This window comes from Erythrolamprus reginae, chromosome Z (genome assembly GCF_031021105.1).
Source record: "Erythrolamprus reginae isolate rEryReg1 chromosome Z, rEryReg1.hap1, whole genome shotgun sequence".
In the NCBI taxonomy this organism is placed as follows: Eukaryota; Metazoa; Chordata; class Lepidosauria; order Squamata; family Dipsadidae; genus Erythrolamprus; species Erythrolamprus reginae.
In genome coordinates, this window is record NC_091963.1 from 7242109 (window position 1) to 7261161 (window position 19053).

Here is a 19053-nt window from a genome sequence, read left to right on the forward strand (position 1 = left end):
TAGCCCGGGGGTTACGTTCCAAGACCTCCCGCGCTAACCAATTTCCGCGTTATACTGGATGCGGAAGTAAAAACCACCATCTGCGCATGTGCGCCATTTTTTTCATGGCCGCATATGCGCAGATGGTGGAGTTTGCGTGTGGGCGGCGGGGAAGACCAAGGGAAGATTCCTTCAGCCGCCCAACAGCTGATCTGCTCCGCAGCGCGGAAGCAGCGAGGAGCCGAAGATGGGGTAAAGGCAAAGGGGAAACCCCATCTTCGGCTCCTCGCTGCTGCCGCGCTGCGGAGCGGATCAGGTGTTGGGCGGCTGAAGGAACCTTCCCTTGGTCTTCCCGCCAGATCACTTGCCGCTTGCCGCTTGCCAGTCCACGCCCCCCTGGATGAGCGGCCCCGCATGGCCCCAGCGCCGGACTCCGAACGCCGAAACCGGAAGGGGCGAGGTGGGGGAGAACGGGAGGCTCAGCATTCCGTCAGTCGCAGCGCTGGCTGTCAACTTTTCTTTTTAGCACTGGGGAGGCAAGTCAGCTCCTGCCCAGTTTTAAAAAGAAAAGTTGACAGCCAGCGATTGTTCCGCTGCCGCCAGCATGGCCTGGCTGGCAGCGGAAGATGTAACGGAGCCCACGGGGGATTCGCCTTCCTCCCACCCGCAGCCGAGACTGATCGTGGGCTCCTTCGCAACCTCGGAGAGCTTCCAGGGCATGAAAGCTCACGAAAACCAGGAAGCTCTCCGAGGTTGCGAAGGAGCCCACGATCAGTCGGCTGCGGGCGGGAGGAAAGCGAATGCCACAGGGCTGGGCTCGGCTCCCCCCCTTACCAGCCCCGCCGCGGAAGGCTCCATTCTGTTCCCTGCCGGCCCGATTGAGCGGCCGGCGGTCTCCATTCAGGGAACAGACGTCCACCCCCTCCTCGGAGTCCCCGGCACCCAGCGTCCCCACGCCGCCTCCACCTCCCGGTAATGCGCCCGACCTCTGCCTCTCTCTTTCTCTCTCATATACCACGCCGGCAACAGGGAGAGAAAGAGAGAGAGAACTAGCGTGGACTTATTTTTTATTTTTTAATATTTTATTTTTTTAATTAATATTTTTTGAAAAACCGCGTTGCAGCGTTTCGCGCTAATCGAGAACGCGCAAATCGAGGGATCACTGTAACTCAAACTCAAACGATGATTTTGTTTGTTGATTTTGTTTGTCTATGCAGATATGCTGCATAGTGATTACTTTTTGAGAGAAAGAGACCTACGGTTATGAAATATCAAACAGTATTGGCTTCTGTTCTCAGAATATATGATATCCACAAATATTCGAGCATGTCAACTGCAATATCATCTATTTCAGTTTTTAACAACTTAAAGTTTTAACAACTTAAAGTTATACACATAGTTTTGTCAACAAACAAAATCATTGTTAATATTATTGCTTTCCTTTCCTTCAATTTTATTTAAAATATAATATATTTGAATATGAAAGGTCAGATATGACAGCAAGCCTGGCAGGCATCAAAATAAGTATATTAACACCCATAGATGCCATCTTGGGGACACTGGCAACAGAGTGTAAATTAGAATTAATAGTATTTCAGGTATTAACATGTTTTTTCAATAGAACAGGGATGTCAAACTTGTGGCCCCCTAGCCAGATGTGTCACATACTGGCCCTACACCCACCCCGTTTAGCAAATGGAAAAAAGTCCCAATACATTGTGTGATGCTGCTGTGATGTCAAGAATTTGACACCCCTGCAATAGAGTGTTTGCTTGAAGTAAATGACTCCATCCATCCTGAATTATTGTTGTTCAGTTGCTGCTTATTGTTTGTGATTGTGGGTACTGTTTCATTAGGATAGTCTTTCAATAACATCGAGTTCCTACAGCTCTTGAACATATGCTATAGTTTTTATTTTAAATAATTTGTGGGGTAATAATATAGAGCTGGGGCGGCGCAGCAGATAGCATGCTGTACTGCAGGCCACTAAAGCTGACTGTAGATTTGCAGATCAGCGGTTCAAATCTTATCACCGGCTCAAGGTTGACTCAGCCTTCCATCCTTTCATGGTGGGTAAAATGAGGACCCGGATTGTGGGGGCAATATGCTGGCTCTGTTAAAAAGTGCTATTGCTAACATAGTGTAAGCCTAACATATTGTGAGTCTAAGGAGAAGGGCGGCATAAAAAACAAACGAATGAATGAATGAATGAATGAATGAATGAATAACTCACCAACATTTTCACATTTTTTGTGAGCATAAATGAGACCTAGAAGGCAGCATAAGGAAACATCAGCATGTCGTTTCTGGGCATTTTCAAGCAGTGAGATGCCTTCTTGGATTCGGCCTGTAAATGTTCAAAGCAATGAATTTAGTTTTTAGTAGATTTCACTTGGAAACTACCATAAACATAGTTACTTTGGAGGGCAAAGCTAAACTGGGAGCTCCATCACTGGAGGCTTTTAAGAAGAAACTGGACAGCTACAACTAAGTTATTTTAAATAATCATTTTTCTAATTACCCAGAAGCATGGTTCCAAAACCCTTGAAAAATAGCAGTACTGGATCATGAGCATGTTTGGACAGTTCAATGTTCGTTGCTTGAATAACATGGTTGAAGTATTTTTCCTGAGCGTAGTATAGAATTCTAGCCTGGAGATGAAAAAAAAAAGGGGAAAGTTGAAAAGTTATTTTGGTTCTGTATTAAGAGAAATACATATGAAAGCAGAGAAATTTGGATCTGCTATCTAACTCAGCATTTAAAAGATATCCTGACTACATCTGCCAAGGAGCAACGTTATATACACTGATGTTGCTAGATATTTCTCATAAAAAGTAACTATAATTTCTTTAAAAAATATATTTTTATTATTTTTAACATGCAATACAAACACACGAAAGACATCAACAAATCGCTCAAACAACTGTTCACTTGCATTTTTGTAGCATCGGTACAACCACTTCAATGCGTTGTTATCCAACTATCTTATCACTAGTTTATAATATTTACACAAAACTACTGATTTCTAATTATTTATATACATATTTATTTATTATTATTCTTGTTTTCAAGTAACAATAATTTCTAAATACCAGTGGCAACAATGGTGGGTTGCTGACAGTTCAGACCGGTTTGCCCGAATCGGTGACGGAAATTTGGCCTCACTCGCCAAATCGGCAGTGATGGGCGGCTGGCCATAATCCCACACCGGTCACTGCTCCTTGAAAGCGGCTGGCAAAGAATCCTCTGCTCATGCGCAAAGGCTTCTGTGTATGCGCAGAGCTTCATTTCCCTAATGTGGTGTAGATGCAAAATGCGCACTTCCGATACGATACATACCAATAGGGAAGTTAAGTGGAACCCACCCGATTGGCAAGTACTGTATCATGATGATCAAAAATGCCATTGATCCACTATATACTTTTACTTGGAAATTTGAGCTGGCTATAAAACTAAGGTAGGAAAAAACATGTTTCAAGTTGAGTTTGACTCTTTCTAACTTCATGGATATCTGATAGAATATCCATGATCTGATAGAAAACTGATAGCAACCCCCCCCCCTCTTAATAGTCCAGGGCTCCCCAAACCCTGGTCTGTGGATTGGCAGCGGACCGTGGCATGCCAGAAACCAGGCCACACAAACAAGTGAACTCCATCCAGAGTTCAGTTAGAATATTATGTAACACAAGAACCGATAAAATTTTCTTCAAGCTAAACAACTCCTGGTATAGGGAACCTCGGCTTAAAACCACAATTAAGCCCCAAAATTGTGTTATGTTTTTGAGACAATTGTTAAGTGAGTTTTGCCATTTTACAATCTTTTTTGCCAGTAACAATTAAGCTGTTAACTTAGTAACATGGTTTTTAAATCAATCTGGCTTCCCTCTCGGCTTTGCTTGTCAGAAGGTAGCAAACGGCAATCATCATAAATGCCACCTAGTTGTGTCAAACGTCCCAGTTTTGATCACATGCCCAGAGGGAAACTGCAAAGGTGATACCGTAGGTATGAAAAATGGTCAAATCACTTTTTTCACTGCCTTTGTAACTTCAAATGGTCACTAAATACCTGTAGTCTGCGGAGAGGGGCGGCATACAAATCTAATAAATAAATAAAATAAAGTAAATAAAGTAAATAAATAAATAAATAAAATTCATGGACTATCTATATACCCAAAGCATACCTCGGGTTGAAAACACAAACGTATTTCTATGCCTCAGGTAATTTAAGATTTATTTATTTATTCGACTTCTATGCTGCCCAATTCCGAAGGACTCAAGGCAGCTTATGACAATATAAAAAAAATACAGTTAACAATAAAAAGTCAAGTATAAATTAAAACAATAACCCCTGTTAAAACCCACAACTCAGCAATCCAATCAAAACATACATATCATTCAATACAATTTGGCCATGCAAGATGTACAATTTATGGCTCCCAGGCCTGCTGGCAAAGCCAGGTCTTCGTAGCCTTTTGGAAGGCCAGCAGGTGGGAGCAGTACAGACATCAGGGGCGAATTGGTTCCTTAGAGCTGGGGTGGCCACAGAGAAGGCCCTTCCCTGTGGCCCCGCCAGCCTGCATTGCATAGTCAACCGGACCCAGATGTCAACCCTGTGCCATCTTATTGGTCTCTGGGCAGGAAACAGTCCTGTTAATAATCTGGCCCTAAGCCATGTAACTATATGGACTTCAACTCCCAGAATTCCTCATCCACCATCATTTCTTTCCACACTTCTTGAAATTGCTGAGGTCGAAAAAGCATTGCCCTTAAGGCAGGGGTAGGCAAAGTTAGCTCTTCTACGACTTGTGGACTTCAACTACCAGAATTCTTGAGCCAATTATGATAGTTCAGGAATTCTGGGAGTTGAAGTCCACATGTCACAGAACTTTGCCTTAACCTTGCCTTAAGACATATATGAACCCATACCTCGGTCTTAATACACCCAGTATCCCCAGCTGTATTTTTATATCAGAAACATGTGTATTTTGGGAGTGTGTGGAGAAGGCTACCATGGACTGGGGGTCCGCCACAGCCATCACGCCCCCTGTTAAGGAGAAGCCAAACCGCAACGACCGAACGAACCGACAAAGCGCGCGCCACAAACAGGTCTGGGGCCCCGCTCCGAGATGAACGTCTTCAGCAACCAATCGCAGAAGATCTGCGCCTCTCCTCGCCGCTACGCCCCTCCCTTCTTTCAATCCTGGAGAACGGAGGATTTCTCCTCTCTCCCTCCTTCCTCTCCGGCATTCTCCCCCCACCCCACCCCCTGCATCCACGCTTTCTCCGCCCCCATCGTTGCTTAGGCGACTAACAGGGGCGGCAGCCAATGAGGCGCGCCCGCGTATCTCGGCTTGCTTCGTTGGCTGCTTTTTTCCCCCCCCTTTCCCGGCGGCCTCCGCTCGCGCGCATGCGCGCCAGTGTTTGCAGCGTTGGAAGCTGAATCAGTGGCGGCGATGGAGACTGCGGGGGAACCGTTGAAGCCGGCGGGGTCTCCTCCCAGCGTTTGAGTCGGTGCCTCACCGGCCAGCTATGGGGCTGAGTTCCAGCTCCGAGGTTCCCAATGGGGGCTCCGAGGGCTATCATGTGCACGGGGTGAGCAGCGTTTTCCCCGGAGGGACCCTAGGAAGGGTGAAGACGGAGCCAGATCGAAGCTGGACTCCAGCGCCCATCATCCCCAGCCAGTGGGTGGGAAGGACGGGCATTCGTCCAATCCCTCTGGAGGGGAAGGCATCGGCTTCCACAGAAGGTTAGACAGACGTGATGGACTCCAGTACCCATCGCTCTCACCCAGTGGATGGGGATGATGGACAGTCATCTTATATATCTCGATGACAAGTGACCAGGTGGGAAAGGGATAAATGGGAAGCGTCCCGTCTGTGAGGCCAAGTGTCATTTTATTTATTGTCTCTGCTATTTTTATATTTAACTTCCTCCTCTTAGTCTAAACGCTATACTGTAAGTCTAAATGCTACTACGTATCCTCTTACTCCCCCCTCCCCCAATAACCGCCCTGTGAGGTAAATTGGGCTGAGAGAGATGACTTGCCCAAGGTCGCCCATCTGGCTTTCAGGACTAAGGCAGGACTTGAACTCAGACACTCTTGCTTTCCAGTTTCGTGACTTTAACCACTGGACCAAACTGCTGGCTAGATATCCTTATTTTCATCCTGTTCTCTGTGTGAGTATGTGTGTGTGAATATTTGTGCATGTGTGTGTGGGTGCACTTGCCTGGGTCGGTGTTCTTGTAAGCATTGGGGGTTCAACTACCTTTATTTTTGAAATTATAAATTGCTTTAGTCAACTTTCACTCCCAGAAAATGTTCACTATTGGACTTTCTCCTGTTAGTTCTCTTAACCCTGGTGTTCTATTCGAAAACACACCCTAATGTTATGTTCCCAGGTCTATTTGACCCGGACCACAAATTGTTCATTTTATGTACTTATATTTAGTCTTTTTAAAAGCTTTTTTCACTTGGAAACAGGTTTGAGCATTTCTGCACACATTGAAATGAAAATTGAAATGAAAAAATTGATGCATATTTGTTTATTTTGCACATAAAAGTCTCCCTCCCCACTGTTTTAATTTTTTCAGCATCAATTCTTTCAGTTCAATTTTGATATCATTACGTTCATAAATGTTCAAACTAGTTTCCCAGTGAGAAAAGTTTTCAAAAAGACCAAATTCAAGTACCTAAAAGAATTTTTTTTGGGGGGTCAAATAGACCCAGACAGTAGGTAATTTTTTTCCAAAAAACCCCCGGGTCTATTTGACCCAGACCGCAAATTGTTCATTTTAGGTACTTATATTTGGTCTTTTTGAAAGCTTTTTTCACTTGGAAACAAGTTTGAACGTTTCTGCACACATTGAAATGAAAATTGAAATGAAAACATTAATGCTTATTGGTTTATTTTGCTGATAAAAGGTGCCCCCCCATTTTTGTGAAATGTTTTTCAATTTATGGATAGTTTTGCTTGCAAAATGCGTTCTAGTTTACTAAACTTGGTGTGGGATTGATAGCTGGAACATTTCTGAATATAATGATATGAAAATTGAACTGGAAAAATTGATGCATTTTTGTTTATTTTGCACATAAAAGTCTCCCCTCCGTGTTCAATTATTTCAATGTATATAAAAATTATGCTGTTAATTTCAAACTTACATACTTGTTTTTAGTAAAATGGATTTCTTTCATAAACTAGTTGTCTGGCTGTCATGTGCTTGCTTTTCAAAAGGATAGCCAAATATATATATATAAAGTGAAAATAATAGCACACAGCAAGGTGGCGGTGGTGGTGGCCCTTTAGTGGCCAAAATAAACAAATAAGGATCATTTTTTTCAGTTCATTTCTATTTTTCTTATGATAAGGAATGTTCAGTTTAGTATATCAAAACTTTTGGGGGAAAATTCCTTAGAGATTTGTAGCCTAAAAAAAATATAAATTGACAAGAAATTCAGAAATAATGGGGGGGGGGGGCTTTTTGATCAAAATAAAAATATAAGCCTCAATTATTTCAGTTCAGTTCATATCATTATGTTCAGAAATGTTCAAACATGTTTCCCAGTGAAAAACGTTTTCAAAAAGACCAAATTCAAGTACCTAAATAAATTCTGTTTGGTCCGGGTCGTATATGACCAGAAACAGACTCGACGTGATTTTTTTTTTGCCCAGAAAAAAATTAGCCCCCACCCCAAAAATATTTTATGATGATTAGCAATGTTAAATTGAGTAAATGAATGCCTAAGATATTAAAAATATTTCGGATTTGGAGCCTAAACAATTTTTAAAGTGAAAATGGTTGCAAGCAGCCCAGGGGGTGGGGGGGGGGGGCTTATTTCTGATTTTAAAAAACCAATAAGCATCATTTCTTTCAGTTCATTTATATTTTTCTTATGTTCAGAAATGTTCAAACTACCAATCCCACACCAACATTAGTAAAAGTGAACCCATTTTGCAAGCTAAACTATCTATAAATTGAAAAAAAGTTCACAAAGAAAGGGGGGCAGCTGTTTATGATCAAAATAAACCAATACGCATTATTTTTTTCAGTTCAATTTTCATATCATTGTGTGCAGAAATGTTCAGACTACTTTCCAAGTGAAAAAAGTTTTCAAATTGACCACACAGAAGCTCTTCAATTGAAGAATTTTCGGTCCGGGCCAGGGTGACCCGGGAACAGACCTTTAGGGACTATTTTTTTTTCAGCAAGAAAGAAAACCCCCACCCCCCAAAAAAAATTATCATAGAGAGAACCCCTGAAATGATGCAAAGTCATGAAATTTCAAGTTTCAGATATGCAGGGAAATTTTTTTACAGGGTCTCAAACTTTTATTTCGGGTCTCACAGGCCCGAACAGAACAACAGGGTTTTAAGAGATAGAGACCTTCTGTATCTTTGGATTACATCTAATTAAAAGTTTACTTTTAGCAGTTCACGATCAGAGACCAGAAAACTGTACAAGAAGCAGATTACAGAGAACAACAACAATAACCTTTATTTAACAAAATAAATTGAATAGAAGTAGATTTACAGCCATTTGTGTAATGACTGGACAAAACTGCTGGTTGATGTCCTTATTTTCGTCGTGTTCTGCATCTGAAAAATATCCCAGAAGTGCAGTAATCGCACAGCTTCAATGGGAGATTCCAGCGCTCTAGAGACCTGGAGAAACGAGAAAGAAGATAAATCCTCAAATGGCTTTTCCTAAGGCCAATTGGGCAATTTCTTTGACAGCTGTGTGGAAGAGTTTGAGAATTGCCTCCCTCTAAGACAGGAGTGGGCAATTAATTTTGCAATGGGGCCGCATGAGAAATTGGGATGGTTTTAGAGGGCTGGACTTTAATTATTTTTTCTATTTAGATATATGAATTTAGGAATTGCTGATCTGATTTAATAAAGTTAGAAGTATTGATTATAATATGATATGTAGTAGGTGATACTGATTTGGATTAATGGCATCCTAAATGGAATTGAATTTAGAATTGTTGGGGAGATTAATGATGTTAATGATTTTTAATTGATTGAAAATAGAGAATATTTAGAATTTTTTCCTTTTTTTTCTTTTCTCAAAATGACTGAAATTTAAGATTAACAATTAAGTAAGAAATGTAGATAACTATTAATTGGCTAAATGCTAGAAGGGTTGAAATAAATTTTAAATTTGGAATTAGGTAAATGTGCTGTTTAGAGAGGCGGAAGAAGTCTGAATTTCGTATATGTTTATGTTTTGTTTTTAATTTTCTTTTGTTAACATCGATTGGCCATACAAGGTTTTATTGGTTTATAGAAAGACGTATAAAGAAAGAAGGAAACACTTTGACATAATGGTTAATAAGTTAGAAATATAATTGGTGTTGTACTTTTTGAAGGAACATTAAGGAGGGAATTTAATTAAAAGAAAATGTAACTGGATGACAAAATTGGGGAAAAAAACTTTTGCAACTCTTTTGATGATTGATATTAGTTACTAACAAAATACCGCATTTTATTCATGGAAGATTAGATGAAACGCTGTATTGTTTGACAGAAAAATTAAAAAAATTACCTCCCCACAAAAGTCCTTCTTTCCTCTGTCCCTCCATTCATTTCATTCTTCCTCCTTCCTTCTTTCCTTCCTTCTTTCCTCCTTCCTTCCTTGTTCCCTCCATTTCTCCTCCCTCCCTCCTTCCTTACTCTCCACTTCTCTTTCCCTCCCTCTCTTTCCCTTTTCTTTCTTTCTCTTTCTCTTTCCCTTCTCTCATTCTTTCCCTCCAGGTCTCTCTCATTTCTGTGTATTTCTCCCTCCCCCCCTTCTCTCTCTCATTTGTTTCGCCTCCCTTTTTGCTCTCATTTCTTTCACCTTAATTTTGGATAGGGGGTGCGGCTGAGGTGGCAGGCAAAGAGCCGTTTTCTTTGGGGAGGGGCCATGTGCCTTTGGGGGGGGAGGCTGAGCGCAAGCTTTAAAAAGAAAGGCTGGGGGGAGCCCAAGGCAAGAGCTCCGGTTTAGGCAGCGCCGTCACCGAGCAACGGAAGCAACCGCCCCTTTTCCCCCACAGGATACACGCACATACTCCTGCGGCGCTGCCCAAGCCAGAACTCGCCCTCTCTCCGCCTTTCTCTAAAGCTCGTGGCGGACTGCTTAGCTTCCTCCTCCCTCCCGCACATGGCAGGGCGCAGAAGACGGGCTGGTCACAGACAGCAGGCAGGCCGCATGCGGCCCGCGGGCCACCCCTTGCCCAGGTCTGCTCTAAGGTATTTTCCTGACTCTGCAGCGTGGCCCCTAGCTAAAATTCCCGTGCTGGTTTTCTATGCCAAGCCCTAATCAGGGCCTTTAGCTTCGCTCATAATTACAGAAAACCTGCCCTGCCACCTGAAAGCTCAATTTGTTGCTCTTCCAATTTGTAACTATTTATTGCTTTGTAGGGAGGACTATTACCGATTTCTAGAACATAGTTGACCTTAAGGAAGTTTGCAAAAGGTGACAGCAGTAAAAAGGAATCCAGCAAAATTCTATATAAAAAAGTTAACTGTACCCTAAAACAGCTGTTGCCATATGCCTGTTTATCTTCTGTGGGTAGAATCTAATCTTTTTGTTTGTTTTTTGCTTGCTTCCTTGCTATTTTGCCATTTTTGTTAAAAGGTACATCCCAGTTTGAAGGTCTAATTTTGCATTGATGCAAAAAGAACATGACTAAGCTTATTAATATCTTGGAAGGCTCAGACCATATCCTGTTTGGTGCAGTGGTTAAACTGACTAGAAGTCAGGAGACGGAGTTAGAATCCCAGAAATCCAGTTGGTTGACCTTGGGCCAATCCCTCTCTCTCTCAGGGCGGTTGTGAAGAAAAGAGGAAGAAGTGTATTTTTTGCCACCTCGAGTTACTTATAAAGGTGAAATCAAATCAAATCAAATGGAGTAGAATAAAATTCTTTATTGGCCAAGCGTGATTGGACACACAAGGAATTTGTTTCTCGTGCATAAGCTCTCAGGGTAATACAAGCAAAGTGATAAGTTGTAGATCATGAATCATAAAATACAATCATAAATCATAAGAAGCAAATAATTGATAATACAGTAGTAATATACCAATAAGTGAATCTAATAACAAGTTCTATCAAAGGTGACAAAATGACAAGGATGATAATAATAATAATAATAATAATAATAATAATAATAATAGAGACAACTGCACAGGTAATGTATCTTTAGTCGTGGATATTTAAGGTAAATATTCATCCTTGATGTAGATAGAATAGAATTCTTTATTGGCCAAGGGTGACTGGACACACAAAGATTTTGTCTTTGGTGCATATGCTCACAGTGTACATAAAAAGACAAGATACATTAGTCAAGAATCATCAAGTACAACACATGATTGTCAGTGTTGTGTGTACTCCCTTGCACATGAGGAGTTTTTAGATTTGGAGGATGATGAATGGGATTTAGAGATAATAAATCTCCCTGCTGCACTCACAGTTAGCAATGTTAGAGTAGACCACGGAGCTAATGACACACAGATGAGTTCAAGTGACTCAAATGGGGGAGACCACAGATGGAGGGACACTCGTTTTCGAAGGTGGCGAAAACGCAGGGAAGAAAGAGAGTGGAGATAGTAGAGAGTAATTAATGAATTATGTCACATCCGGTGGTGAAACAGAAGAGATGGTGAATCTGTTCAATCTTGCAAAAAAGAATGGCTGCGTTCCGAACTTACTCTGAAGCATAAGCATAATGTGTGATTTATTATTTGTTTCTTTATGATTCCTGGCTAGCCCTAATTAGCCATAAATTTTAGAATGACTTGTGGAATGTCTTTCATGTTCCTTCCAAAGCTTATCTACTTATTGCTGAGATAAAAATGATGAGGAAAGAAAACTGCGTGCAGTGTTGAAATGCAGAGGAGAAAATAAAGATGATATGTTTTGCATTGAGAATTCCTTTATTCCAAGTATTATACGAATCAGCCTGAAATCAGAACAGTCAGCAGTCAGGAATCAATATTAATATAAATCGTAAGGATACAAGCACCAAGTTACAGTCATAAGTGGGAGGTGATGGGTGATAGGAATAATGAGAAGACTAATAGTAGCAGTATTACTATGGGTATGGTATGGGTGCTATCTCTCCGATGGCCTCTTCCTCAATGAATATATTACATTTCTCATTCTGTAACCTCGATCCCAGCAGCCAAATTGGTCGGGGATGATTGGAATCCTGTAGCTTGGGTGGGTCAGAATGATTAAGCCTTGTCCTTGCAAGATTGGCGTTGTGCTTTTTTAATATTGTATTCAGAGGTTATGAGTCATGACTGTACAAGTAATTTATTGGGTTTTTTTTATAGGAAGGGTGTTGGGCGAGGTCTTGGTATGAGATGTTTAACTTGTTGTAGGGGATACATTGTCCTTCCTAGGTGGCTTTCAGAAGCCAAGTTTCTTGAAATAAAGCCCTTCCCTATTGTTGGGTGTGCCCACACAGACATCAGAAGTCAAGCTTGACTTAAAGGAAATATTCAGAATTGCATTCTCTGGGCGTATGTTGAGACTAAGCTGCATTTCTAAGTGCACTGCAAGACATTTTCTGGATAATGTTTAACCCAAGGCTCTTAGAAAAAAAATTAAAATCTCAAAATTGTAAACTCCCCAAGAAGCTTGCTCTGAAAGAAGGTGATGCCTTGCCTTGTGTCCTTTTTAATTTTATTTATTTATTTATTGGACTTATATGCCTTGGATCTTGCCTCTGGGACAGAGGTAGGCAAAGTTGGCTCTTCTATGACATGTGGACTTCAACTCCAAGAATTCCTGAGCTAGCATGATTGGTACAGGAATTCTGGGAGTTGAAGTCCACAAATCATAGAAGAGCCAACTTTGCCTACCCCTGCTTTGGGATAAAGAAATACCACTTTAGCACTTAGAGGTATATGCCACTTCCTAGTGCTTCACAGCCTTGTGTAAAAGGCTTACAATGTCAGAATATTGTCCCCCAACAATCTGGTTCTTATATTTCCGACCTCGGAAAGATGGAAGGCCGAGTTAACCTTGAACTGGTCAGAATCAAACTCCTGGCACTGAACAGTGAGTTAGACCTGCAGTACTGCATTCTAACCATTGTGTTACCATGGCTGTTCTCCCAATTGCTGGGCTGAGCAGCTTCAGTCTTGGGGCTCCAGATTATAACAAGCTCCTCCAGGTATTAATAACAGATGTTTATGGTTAATCTGTACATATGTTTATTTCAGGCACATTAAGCATCTCACTTTCTTTAGGAAGTGCATCATTATGCTGATGTTCAGTGTTATGCATTATGTCTATATTGTCAATTTTGCCATTTTTGCAGATTCAGGAAAATTCTCCTGCTCAGGAGGCTGGATTGGAGCCATTCTTTGATTTCATACTTACCATAGGACACACCAGACTGGTAAATAGCTAAGAGAATCCAGTATATTTTGTGTGTGAGTATGTGTGTGTGCACACGCATATGTTTGTGCATGTATGTGTATGTATGCGTGCACTTGCCTGGGTTGGTGTTTTTGTAAGTATTGGTGGTTTAACCACCTTGGTGGATTACATGTGAGAATCCTTTAGTTTTAACAGTTCACGATCAGAGACCAGAAAACTGTACAAGAAGAAGCAGATTACAGAGAACAATTTATAATAATAATAATAATAATAATAATAATAATAATAATAATAATAATCTTTATGTAAAGAAATAAATTGAATACAGGTAGATTTACAGCCATTCATATAATGACTGTTAAAAGTGACAGTGGAACTGAAAAAAAGTGACTTATGACCATTTTTCATACTTACTTACAAACATTGAGTATCCCTAGTCACATGTCAAAATTGGCAACTGACTCAAAATCTGCAGAAACGGCCTGTTTTCCTAACTTCTGGTGAGCCCAGTAGGCTCGTGTTTCTCCCTCCCCAGGGTCCAAAGGCTTCCCTGGAACTAGGGGAGGGTAAAAATGCCCTCCTCCATCCCACCCCCCAGAGGCTCTCTGGAAACCAAAAATGCCCTCCTAGAGCCTTTATGTGAGCCAAAAACCAGCTGTTTGGAAAAATCAAGTTGCCCCTTTTTTTTTCACAGGGAAGACATGGGAGGGTGTTGACTTATTTGGTGAGTCACCAAAACCAATTCTCAGTGTTTGACCAACTATAATCCTCATTGTTAATAATTAACAGATTAAAACCTGCTCGACAAAGGCATGCAGAGATGAGGAGGAAGGCTAGATGTTAGCTTCCAGATGTTTATTTCATTTAGTCAATGTGGCGGATCTGTCGCCTTGAGTACAGGTAGTCCTCGACTTACGACCACAACTGAGCCCAATATTTCTGTTGTTGAGGTATTTGTTAAATGAGCTTTGCACCATTTTACGATTTTTCTTGCAGTTGATAAATTAGTAGCACTATTATTACGTGAATCAGCTTCCCCATTGACTTTGCTTGTCAGAAGGTCGCAAGAGGGGATCACGTAACCCTGGAACCGTCATAAATATGAGTCAGTTGGCAACTGGCTGATTTTTGATCACATAATCATAGGGATGCTACAAAGTAAAAACGTCACTTTTTCCAGTGCTGTTGTAACATTAAACGGTCACTAAATGAACCATTATAAGTTGAGGACCACCTGTATTATCTTTTTTATCCGTATCTATTTGCTTAGAAGTTGTGTTTTCGTATTTGGGCTAAAAAGTTGCTTTCTTCACATTTCGCCCCTGATTGCAGTTTTGTTGATAAAAATGACCTAGTTTTTGAAAATCAAAAATATCCGCATCAAGCCAGAAATGGACTTTTCTTATGCAGGTCCTGTTCTAAGGCAGCAACTTCCGCTTGCACGAATAAACATCTGAATTTGCCATCAGAAATTTCCAAGAATTTTAATTTTTTTGAAACCACAGACAACTGTTAACAAACTCAACCCCCCAAACCAAAATAAATACTGATGTCGCCATACTCCATTCTAGCTTTAACTAACTCCAAATAAAATTGGTCAGTAAATTTACACCAATTTACAGTATGGCTAATCCTCAACTCATAATCACAGTGGAGCCCAGAATTTCTGTTGCTAAGCAAGAGAGTTGTTTAGTGAGTTGTGCCCAACTTCTTTGTCACAGTTGTTAAGCAAATCACTGCAATTGTTAAGTAAATGTCACATGGTCATTAAATGAATCTGGCTTCCCCCATTGACTATTTCTTTTGAAGCTTGGCTCGTGGCTCATAAATTAATTAGGGCATCTTTCGAAAACTTCACATTTCTCTTCTTAGAAATCTGTTAGAAAGGTTACAAATGGTGTTCCCACGATCCCCAGCTTAGTGCAGCGTCATAGATATGATCCAGTTGCCAAGCACCTGAATTTTTGGGGTGCTGCAGTGGACATAAGTGTGAAAAACAATCATATGTCACTTTTTTCAATGACACTGTAACTTTGAACACTTACCAAGTGAGTGATAAATCTGTACTTAATCTGGAAGTAGGTTGAGGGTAACTTGCTTTCCATCAATAACTGTAAAATTAAAGTTTAAATTTCTTTCCAGGTTTGAGGAGAACCAAGCTGGAAAGATGGCTGGCCGTCTAGAATGAGTGAGTGAGTAAGTGAGTGAAAGAAAGAAAGAGAGAGAGAGAGAGAGAGAGAGAAAGAAAGAAAGTTTCCTGCCTTTATTGGTCAGAGATGCTTCCATTCCAGGTTTTTTTTTCTGTGTTTGCTAGCATGTTCAGATACAAGATCTTAATTTTCCTCCTCCCCTCCCCTGCTTATAGAATAAAGAAAGCGACACCCTGAAAGATCTACTAAAAGCCAACGTCGAGAAAGCTGTGAAACTGGAAGTCTACAACATAAAAACGATGAAAGTGCGGGAAGTGGAGATCATCCCCAGCAATATGTGGGGAGGGCAGGGGCTGTTAGGGGCTAGTGTGCGATTCTGCAGTTTCCAAGGCGCCAACGAACACGTCTGGCATGTGCTGGTAAGCAGGAAAATTGGATTCCATGTTGCATTTGGCTTTTTGTGATTGCTAGTCTTGATTGGTTGTTACCTCGAATCACAGCTGGAAGATGAGATTTTAACTGCTGGAAGAAGGCACTCTTTGCATGTACATTGGGAGGTTCTCAGAAGGACCCATCTTTTTTCAGTTACAGTGGTCCTTTGACTTTCGTGGGGGATACGTTCCAAGACCGCCTTCAAAAGTCAAATTTCTGTGAAGTAGAGATCCTCCCTTCCTTCCTCCCTCCCTCCCTCCTTCCTTCCCTCCTCCCCCTCCCTCCCCCATTCCTAGTTTTACTTAACCCGAGTCTTCGGAGAGGGGCGGCATACAAATCTAAGTAATAAATACATAATAAATAAATAAATAAATAAATAAATAAATGGAGCGGCAAGCTGGCGGCTTTGCTGCGCGGCGGCGGGTGGCAGTAAGGCTCAGCTTCAAGTGGAGCGTACCAATGCTCCGAGAATTAAAGGGGAGGGATCGGGAGGCTGGGGCGGAAGTGGAGCTTTTATTTAAAGAAGCAGGATGGCTGGGGTGGGGGTGGGGAGGAGGAGAGTAAAAACGCACAGTATTGTACATCGGGCAGCCGCGGGAAAAGTATTTTTTAATTAATATTTTTTGAAAACCCGTGGTATAGCCTTTCCGCAACACTCGGACCCGCAAAAGTCAAAGGACTACTGTATATCTATCTGACCCACTAGAGTGGGATCCAGGGAATGTTGCTGGTCCCATCTCCTAATTTGACAGCACCCAGAAGAAGGTCCTTCTCTGTGGTGGCTCCCTCCCTGTTGAACATTACCCCATAAGAGACTGGCCCCATTTTATCCCTCTTTTGCAATGTCCTGAAGATGTGGTCTTTGTCAACAGATCTGGGGAACTCAGAGTGATAGAGCTCATCAAATGGCTGGCTTAATTGCCTGCTGTTGCCATGGAGTGTGTGTCATGTGCTATTGTTTTTATTTTTATGTTTTTTATTGTTTGTAGGCTGCCCACTGAGTCTAATGGGAAGCCATATAAATCAGATGGATGGATGGATGGATAGGTAGATTAGATAGATGGATAGATGGATGGATGGATGCCAGCGGCCGGTTAGGTCCCACAGAGTTGGCCTTCACTGGGTCCCATCGACTAAGCAATGTTGTCTGGTGGGACCCCCAGGGTAAGAGCCTTCTCTGTGGTGGCCCCAACCCTCTGGAACCACTTCCCCCCAGAGATTAGGATTGCCCCCACTCTCCTTGCCTTTCGCAAACTCCCCCATCAGGCATGGGGGAACTGAGATATCTCCCCTTGCCTATGCTGTTTTATGTATGGTATGTTGTATGTATGATTTTTAAACAATGGGTTTTTTTAGACTTTTAATGTTAGATTTATTATTATAGACTTTTAATATTAGATTTGTCATTGTATACTGTTTTTATCACTGTTGTGAGCCGCCCCGAGTCTGCGGAGAGGGGCAGCATACAAATCTAATAAATAATAATAATAATAATAATTGATGATGATGATGATGGGAAGGATGATCCTGTAAATAACCTGGCCTTATGTCATGGAGAGTTATTTACAGGAGGGGTCTTCATCCTTGACAACTTTTCAGACTCCCAGAATTCCTCATCCAGCAAAGTCCAAAGGTCTTACGGTTGTCAAGGTTGGAGGCCCCTAACTTACAGTGCAACTACCAGCACTTTGAATTGAACCCAGAAAGGATCTGGCAACCAGTGCAGTTCAAGAGCATAGGTATAAACGAGCATAGCTGCATTTTTGTGTCAGCTACAACTTCTGGATCAATGTTTCCCATCCGAAGCAATATTAACCTGTGTGGGCTTCAACTCCCAGAATGCCTAGAAATAAGTTGCCCTAGGCTGGTCTGGAATACTAAGCAAGTTCAGTACAGAAAATCAGTGGCTTAAGCTGGATAAGAAGGAAAATCATTGTGTTGCTCTTAAAAAAAAAACCCCATGAATTTCGCAGTTACCATGTGTCTAGTTTGACAGCTTTACTTAGATGTTTACAGGTCGTCCTTGATTTATGACCCGCTCATTTTAATAACACAAGGTAGATTAGTGCTGAAAAAAATGATTTAAGACCAGCTCTCACATTGGCCTCACATTCACATGATCAAAATAATTCAGGTGCTAGGCAACTAGCATTGATTTATTACAATTGGCCAAGTCCTGCCCATTTGTGCCTCTATCTTGGATAGAATTAGAAATTATTTGTTAATAGGTGTTTTTTTAAAAAAAATTCTGCAGTAATACCTGCAATTATTTCCATGTATAAATCTGCATTTAAAAAGTCTGTGGGGGAGAAAAAATGTATATTACAGAATGCAATCAAGCTTATTTAGAATAGAAATATTTGCATCCTTAACACAGAGTGGAACTTTTTAATGAAAAACAGAAACACAGGGAACAATATTCAAAATGAGGAGCAAATGGTGGTGTGTCCCCCCCCTCGCAAAAAAACCCATTGATCCATCTACTTATCCCATAGCTCATGATATTTCCTTAGAATACTTTGGTATATGTTTTAAGAGGCATTAGGCTAACTGGCAGATGCGAGTTCTCATCTGCCAATAGCTGTGAGAGCTGCTGGGTGATCTTGGGTAAGTCACTCATCTTAGCCCAGGGCCCCCCAAACATGGCAACTTTAAGACTTGTGGACTTCAACTCTCAGAATTCTCCAGCCAGCTATGCTGGCTGGGGAATTCTGGGAGTTGAAGTCCAACTCATTTACAAGGTTTTGGGGGAAATGGAGGAAACAGGATTATGTACGTTGGCCACCTTGAGTTATTTACAAAAATAACAAAGGTGGGACATACATAAAATCAGATTAGAAACCAGGAAATGGTGAATTCTCACCCTGCCTGAGATATGGTTAGCTTTGTGAACCTTGGCCAGTTCCTCACTTTCAGTCCTAAGCAGGACATAGCAAAATTGCTGTACAGTGATCCCCCGCTCGTTGCGAGGGTTCCGTTCCAGGACCCCCCACAACGAGCGGGTTTTCGCGAAGTAGCGCTGCGGAAGTAAAAACACCATTGCGCATGTGCAGATGGTGTTTTTAACTTCCGCAGCGCTAGCGAGGAGCCGACGATTGGGGGCGGCGCGGCTGTTTTAAAA

General features: G+C 41.6%; 2 protein-coding genes across 4 annotated transcripts in view; one reads left to right on the plus strand and one right to left on the minus strand.

Moving 5' to 3' along the window:
- The window catches only part of TTC21A (tetratricopeptide repeat domain 21A), a 61872-nt gene extending 56632 nt beyond the window's left edge, over window positions 1-5240 (minus strand). For 2 of the 3 annotated variants that reach the window (XM_070726458.1, XM_070726456.1), the window contains exons 1-3: window positions 4989-5240; window positions 2501-2630; window positions 2213-2326 (exon numbers count right to left, since the gene is read on the minus strand). In XM_070726458.1, coding sequence (XP_070582559.1) covers window positions 2213-2326; window positions 2501-2630; window positions 4989-5015 — 271 coding nt within the window. In that variant the 5' untranslated portion in view covers window positions 5016-5240. The remainder of the gene's footprint in view (window positions 1-2212; window positions 2327-2500; window positions 2631-4988) is intronic. The other variant, XM_070726457.1, reaches the window with a different exon arrangement.
- Window positions 5241-5402: 162 nt separating this feature from the next.
- Window positions 5403-19053, plus strand: part of GORASP1 (golgi reassembly stacking protein 1) — a 32570-nt gene continuing 18919 nt past the window's right edge. The window contains exons 1-3 of the mRNA XM_070729930.1: window positions 5403-5571; window positions 13289-13369; window positions 15716-15919. Coding sequence (XP_070586031.1) covers window positions 5509-5571; window positions 13289-13369; window positions 15716-15919 — 348 coding nt within the window. The 5' untranslated portion in view covers window positions 5403-5508. The remainder of the gene's footprint in view (window positions 5572-13288; window positions 13370-15715; window positions 15920-19053) is intronic.